The 7303-nt window shown below is 51.6% G+C and overlaps 1 protein-coding gene across 1 annotated transcript in view; it reads right to left on the bottom strand.

Annotated features, from left to right (window-relative positions):
* Positions 1 to 92: 92 nt before the first annotated feature.
* Positions 93 to 7303, bottom strand: part of Bmp6 (bone morphogenetic protein 6) — a 147115-nt gene continuing 139904 nt past the window's right edge. The window contains exons 5-7 of the mRNA XM_003468861.5: positions 2542 to 2618; positions 1340 to 1450; positions 93 to 1257 (exon numbers count right to left, since the gene is read on the bottom strand). Coding sequence (XP_003468909.1) covers positions 1108 to 1257; positions 1340 to 1450; positions 2542 to 2618 — 338 coding nt within the window. The 3' untranslated portion in view covers positions 93 to 1107. The remainder of the gene's footprint in view (positions 1258 to 1339; positions 1451 to 2541; positions 2619 to 7303) is intronic.

Here is a 7303-nt window from a genome sequence, read left to right as displayed (position 1 = left end):
CTGCTCTTTTCCTTAAATGTTACAGCAAAATGGATGGGAAATAGACAATAAATTAGTTTCTATTTACAAAAAAAGCTGTAAAGTACAAACACTTCTAGATTATAAATGTATTATTTAATCAGTTTAGTATGAATTGCTTTCCCAGTACATGATTGTGAAAAAGACATTTTAAAAATATTCTAAGATTTAATCTGAATCTTCCTTTTCTACAAGAGGACATTGTGATTTCGATTCATAAGCAGCACAGTGGCCTCAGGAACCCGCTCTTGGGGCGGGCACCCCTTTCCCCCCAGGGCGGTCTCCCCCACGGGACTCGCCCTGCTGCACCGCCTGGTGCCGTGCAGACAGCAGGGGCCCGGCGGTGAGTGGATGAGCTGTCAGAGCCAGCGCTGCGGAGGTTAGTGAGCGTTGCCAGGAGCCGTCCTGTGCTGGCGGGCGCAGGGCTGCTTTCAGAGGTGGCGCGGTGGGAATGAGGGCCACTGCCACCCCGCACGCCCCCATCCATTGCTCGGCTTTCAGTTGTAGCACAGAGGGGCAGGAGGTTGGAGGCATGGGAATGGGATGTTTTGTTTTGACGGCAATGAGCACATTTCTCACACCAAGGACACTAGCGCGAACACATAGCAAACATGAGACAAAAGGCACCTTCGTGGAGCCCTGTTAGGGTCCAGGCCACTGGTCCAGTAAGCACTCAGCCCCACTGGGAACAGAGCCCCCCACCTCTGAAACCTACTTTGATACGACTGAAGCAGCTGGTGCTTTATCCAGGAATACTTATGCTCCAAGAGCAGTTTTTCCATTCCTGCACTTACACAAACAGCTTGACCTACAGCAAAGACTAACTTTGGGGGTCAGCGGGGGCCTCAGAGTTGTATTTCTGCAGTTCACAGATCTCATGCTCCAAACAAGCAGCTACTCACACATTCACAGGGCCAGCAGCTGCGAGCCAGGTCCTTGGGAACCTTCCTGGCGGCAGCGCCTGAGGCACCAGCCTGCGTGCGAGTCTCCTCCCTCTCCGCTGTGCTGCGCGTTTCATGCGGGTTTTTTAAGGCAGGTGTCAGTGAGGACTCCAAGGCCAACGTGTGTCTGGCAGCCAGTCAGTTTGAGTTAGTGGCATCCGCAAGCTCTCACAACCATATTTCTGTATTTTTTCAAGATGACGTTGGAGTTGTCATCAAAGTAAAGGACGGAGATGGCGTTTAGTTTAGTTGGTGCGCAGCATGGTTTGGGGACATACTCGGGATTCATAAGGTGAACCTGTGCAGGACACAAATAGGCCTGTTAGAAATGGCGACACCTGCCATGGGTCGCCTTCCCCCACAGCACATGGAGGGCTCACCAGGGTCTGCACGATGGCGTGGTTGGTGGCGTTCATGTGCGCGTTGAGCGGGAAGGAGCACTCGCCGTCACAGTAATTGGCAGCATAGCCCTTGGGTGCAATGATCCAGTCCTTGATTTGAAAGCAAAGGGAAGCAACACGAGATGAACACACGCCCGCTCCCACCAGTCGTGCCCAGAACCCAGGGACAGCACGTGCCGGAGAGGTCAGGAGATGGGAGGGTGCCGGATTGGAGCTGTCTGAGCCCATGTGGAAGTGGCACAAGCTAGCCACCCCTGCTCCCCTGCAGCCAGACCCGTAACAGTGCAGACGGCTGCTCCACGGACAGATGCTCAGGGACTTGTGGCAGGGCCGTGTCCCAGGGAAGCTGTGGAAAATACAGTATATCGGAAATGCACTCAGGCGACCTCACCTTCAGGACAGCCCAGCCCCAGCAGCACAGCACTCTGGTGTCCTTTGCCCTAATGGCCCCAGCATTGTGGGAGAGGACTGCACCATGATGGCCAGCCCAGGAAGATGAATGTTCAAAATTCAGAGTACAGTTTCTTTGCACTATCAAGATAGTGTACCTTTGCACTATCAAGAAAGCTGAAAAATTCTCAGTCAAGCCATGGTAAGCCAGGGATCGCCTGTAAGGGACTCAAGACCCTCGAGCCGCTGGTGATGTCAGTGGTATCACCTGCACGCAGAAATGGGCGCTCATCTCCTGTGGTCAGATTTCTTATAAACTAGTGGTGGCTCTGAGTTACAGGGCAAAACCTCTCTTTTGTAGGGTTCAAGTGAGCCAATTTGAAGCTATTGCATTATTTTTTCCAATCTTGTTTTAAAACAAAAATTGTATAAATGCCACAGGTTTCCTGGGACACGGCTCAGCCGTAAATCCTGGAGCATCTGTCCGTGGAGCAGCCGTCTGCACTGTTACAGGTCTGGCAAATATATATTGGTAAATATAACTGTGTGGGCTCTGAAAGAATGTGGGTGCCATACTTGAGGGATCCTGGGCACTCCAGAAAGGCGCCTCGATCTTGAGCGATTGTGAGGGCCCAGAAGTAACTTAGCAGCTATAACAGGGCAGGGTAGGGGACCCATGAGAGCCTCTTGAGCCATCATGTCAGCCCTGCAGCTCCTGCCCTGTAGGACAGCTGTCACCCGCCATCCAGGTAGGAATGAGCAGCTCCATCCTCACCGTCCTGAGAACTCACCTGCCACCCCAGGTCTTGGAAGCTCACATAGAGCTCATGCTTCCTGCAGGCCGTTTTTAACTCGCTGCTGTTATAATCTGCCAGACAAGATCAAAAGATGCACACATTAACTTCATTCCTTCGTGGCAAAACTGGCCAGGGAGCATCTGCCACATGCCAGGTGCTGGAACAGGCTCAGCAGAGCTGTGAAAAAGACCCCTGCCCACACAGCAGCTCCCCTGGGGTGGGCGGTTCCCCATGCTTGCATGAACCCCTTCCACTCTCCACTCTGTCCATTCCAGGTCAGTCTCCAGCACACTATAGACTCGCATGAACATCTTTAAGCAAGTAGATCTGTGTTACACACCCCGCAGTCTGCGGAGGAATGTGCTGGAGTGTCGGTCGGATCTGGAAGGTGACACGTTGTCATCAGCAGATGTTTCGCCATTCTGCTGAGCCAGGGGAGCTTCCTGAAGAAAGTGGGACTCAAGCAGGTGCCCCAGAAATGGGGTGAGAGGGACGCTGGGAAGACTAGGATCTCTTGCTTTGTGCTCCAGCCTCACTGCCAGGAATGAGTGCTTTGACTGCACTGAAGCAAGGATGCCAAAGCCTCTTCCACCCAAGAATAAGCTGGGGTGCCACTCATCAAAGGCCATCCAAGCAGACCTTCTGTGACAGGCCTGGCACCCCAGAAGGTGGGGAGATAAATGAGATACAGCTGCTGTCTTCCAAGAACTTAGAGGATCCAACGGGCCGGTATGAGACATGTAGATAAGTAACCTCTGCTACAACTCCATAGAAACACAGTGGGCGAGGGCCACGGGTCATACCCCTGGGGTTCAGAGAAAGGACAGTTCAGGGCAGGCAGGAGAGGAAACAGCAGCTCTGTTGGAAAGAACTGGAGGACATGGAAGAAAGAGACAAAGGTGAAGATGTGAATGACCACCGTCCACCACAGTGACCTGAGGGTTTCTGAGCCATGAGTGACCGGTGGAGCTGTGATCCTGAAGGACTCACTGGTCTTGCAGTTGTGTCTAAATTATGTTTAAAGAGGGCAGACAGGAGTCAGGGGAAAGAGAAGCCTGGGGACAAGCTCTCCCTCTGACACAGACGCCAGCGGTCATGGATATGCCACCCCTCTCTGGTCAGAGGCAGAAGCCAATGAGTTTCCTACTTGTCCAGTGCCTGTTGGAACTGGATTTTCATGCCTGTTCTCCTGGGCTTCTGGCCCTGAATCAGAGGAGCAAGGTTGTAGATTCTCTGCTTTTGTAAGGAAAAGAGACAAACAGGACGCACTTAGGCCAGTACCCTACACTGGGAAGATACACCCCAACACTCTGAGGTGGCTGGCACATTCTACATGCATTCATTCTCCTCACCTCAGAGATCTGCCTGAAGATGTGCCCAGGAGAGCAAGGCAGAGCCATCCGGAGGGCAGTGGTCACCAAGCAGGAGACCAGGGGCTCTTTCAGGCTCAGTCACCCTCACGGGACAAGACAAGGGTAACAAAGAGGAATCAGCCACACAAAGTTTTCTCAAGAGGAGAGCTGGAGCGCAGGAGCGAGGAGACCCAGGACCCCAGCAGGTTAGTGTAGTGTCGGGCCAAGGCTAAGAAGGAAAAGTATCTGGAATAGGGAAAAGACAAAAGAAAGGCTAAAGCAAAAATAGCATGGGAGCAAGCAAGGTGAGAATGAAACAAAAACACGTAGGTCTGAAAAAGTACCAAAGTGAACTTAATAAAAACAATAATCATTGCAAACAAAAGTGAAACGGATGAGTTAAATTTCAGATTAGACCAACCAAAGGAAGAAAGAACTGGGTAACATTTTTAAAGAAACCCCTCAGACACAGGATTGCATCAAATGGCAAAAGGCACGGTCTTTAAGGGGACAAGGAAGAATGAAAACACCAGCATTTTCAGTAGGGATTTTAAGGGACAGTAATAGGAGAGAAGCAGTATTTGGAGACACAATGGCCAAGGAGTTTCCGACAGTGAGGGCAAACCTCTTTAAATGAAAAGGCACAAGACATCCTAAGCAGAACTCCTAAGTAAATTCCTACAGATGTCACCACACAGAGCAATTATCCAAAATTACTGAGTGCAAAAGCAAGCTACTGGCAAAGGAACACAAAGCAGACTGAGGGCAAAATGAACAAAAATGCGTATCTGAAAATTCACTGATAGCATAAATGATGCCATCAGCGTAGAATTTTATACCCAATATGAGATGTAGGTAGACAGCACCCATATTGCTTTGGCTCCCTTGTGTCCTGGAACACTCATTCTGGGGGTGTCCCTATGTAAGTGGGGATCAGGGCCCCATTTCTCATGATGGTTTCTGTCCCTGTGCTCAATGGGCTCATGCCTGCATAGAAGCCGGTCAGATGTCCCCCGGAGGATGGACCTCGAGGCAGTGACTCCCAGGTGAAGTCTGCGCTGGCAGTCACTGGCTGGAATGACAGCCTGTGATGGCATCCGAAGAACAGTGTCTGCACATCTCTCTGGGCTGGGCTTTGGTTCTGCGTTTGTTTCTTGGTCCTTCTGTTGATTGGATGAGGCCTTGAATTGCTTTTTAGTGAGAGTCAGTGACTGCTGCATGCCACCAAGAGCCCTGTGATGTTGGATATTGTGCCCTGATGGAGGGGCGCCGATATAGGGTAAAAGGTTTTACTTCTGGGTGTGTCTGTGAGGCTGTTGCTTAAAAAAAAAAATATTAGCACTTGAATCAATGAACCAGGTAAAGATCACTGATACCAGTATGGCCAATCCAGCAAGGGCCCGATCAGAAGACCACACCGGAGGAAGTGCAGTTTCTCTCTCCTCTGAGCTGGGTCATCGTGTTTTGCTCCGCCCCAAGACACTGAGACTCCCGGCCCTACAGCCTTTGGATTCCAGGACTTACAGGTCAGCTCACCTGACAGGCACATCAGCTGCCAGACACCACTCTCTCCTGGTTCTCGGGCACATGATGGGACTCCTTAGCCTCCACAACCTACACAGGCCAGCCAGTTCCCACGACGCGTCTCCCCTCATCGCTCCCACCTCTGTTCTGTTTTTCTGTGGACCTTTGACTAATATGAATCCTGAGTAGCTGAACGTCTACTCAGTAACTAGAAGGATAAGCAGGCCCAGAAGGAGCTGGCTGGCTCTCTTGTAGGCCTGCTAGCTAAGAGACCTTCTCAGCAGATACTAGACGGAACCTTGGGAGGTGAGAGGCTGTCTGGGGGAGAATATTCCGCACCCAGGTAATGACAGCACGTAGCCCCTCTAGCTACAGGCGCAATCTCGTGGAGGCCAAGATGCACAGCTAGATGAGACTTCCCACGGCAGTGAGGGGCGGCCACAGGCCTGAAGACTGCCCCAACCGTAGGGGAGAAGGGAGCTGGGCTGCTCCCCTCCAGCCCTCCACTCTGCCCTTTCCTGCCAGCTGTGTGCTGGAGGCCAATCTCCTGAAGACTTCATGGTCCTGGTGCCCTTGCACTCTTGAGACAGCGCCCCCTGAAGGGGAACCTTTCCCCATCTGGAGCACACTAGCACAAGCTCCATCTGCATGTGTTCCAAGCTCAGCTTCCTTCAGATCGCCCTCTGTCTGTGCTGGGGACCAAACTTTCACTGCACTCAATTTTGGAATCGCTGGCAACAGAAAAAGGACATCTACAAACTTTCCTTCAGAAGTCAGGCAGACAGAGCAGTGTGAAATAATCAAGAATACATTTGGTGTTGGTCCTCGGATCTTGGCAGAGAGCTTGGAATCCTACCTACTGGATTTCGGGAGTGACAGGAGTGTGTCTCTGTCCTTAGACAGCTTCAGGATGGAACTAGGCCATGACCAGAGGGTAAGAAACTGGCCAGCCTTACCTGGGTGTGAAGGGTAGGGGGACAGAGCTCAGTCATGTGGCCAGTGATTCATCAACTGTGCACGGTGATGAAACCTCACATGGGAAGGCTCAGAAGCTAGAAGCTTGATGCTCAGTGTAACAGCAGTGAGGGTGACGGAACCTTAGAGGCGGAGCCTAGTGGGAGATACTCAGTCCCAAGGGCACCACCCTCAGAAGGGATCCGAGCTCCTCTCCTGGGGTGGGATAGGTCTCTCTAGACTGGTTTGGATGCCAGACAGTGCACTGTCATATGAAGCAAGCTTTCCTTGTGTTTGATCTCGTGTAGGCAGTGCTGGCTGTGTTTGGATTTGTTGTCATAGCAACACAAATTGGTTGGTGACCATTTTGCTGCTGAGAGCCTGGTGACCCCAGAGGGGGGTGCACACTCCGAGTCCCAGTCATTAGTGTCTTCCATCGGCTGCTTCCTTCAGCTGTCCCTGGAAAGGTGTGGCCTTCGTAATAACACTTTAGTCAAAGCATGGAGCTTTCTTAGGCTCTGTAAGTTGCTCTAACAAATCATCCAGCACAGAGGAAGGAACATGGGAACTCCATATTTGTAGGAAAGCCAGAAATGCGGGTGGCCCAGGGACCTCTCCGGTGACTGGTGTCTGAAGTAGGGTCTTCTTGGAGACTTTGTCCTCTAACCTGAGAGTCTGCACTAACGCCAGATGGCTCAGGACAGAATTGAACTAAGTTGTAGGTGGCCTGCGTGTTGTCTGGGGGAGCTGTTCTCAGAACACGGACAAGGTCCACCTCTTCACAAGCTGAGTCTTTTCCTGCTCAATGGCACCGAGGTGACACCTTTTAAAGACTTCACTTCCAACTTCGGAAGAGTTCTGCTACCTGCCATTGACCGAGCTCCCTTGATGCGCACCAGAAAGAACTTCCTCAGAATGAACAGCTG

This window comes from Cavia porcellus, unplaced genomic scaffold (assembly GCF_034190915.1).
Source record: "Cavia porcellus strain 051 isolate PalLab524CR breed Dunkin Hartley unplaced genomic scaffold, mCavPor4.1 scaffold_13, whole genome shotgun sequence".
In the NCBI taxonomy this organism is placed as follows: Eukaryota; Metazoa; Chordata; class Mammalia; order Rodentia; family Caviidae; genus Cavia; species Cavia porcellus.
This window is presented reverse-complemented; position numbering and strand designations above follow the sequence as displayed.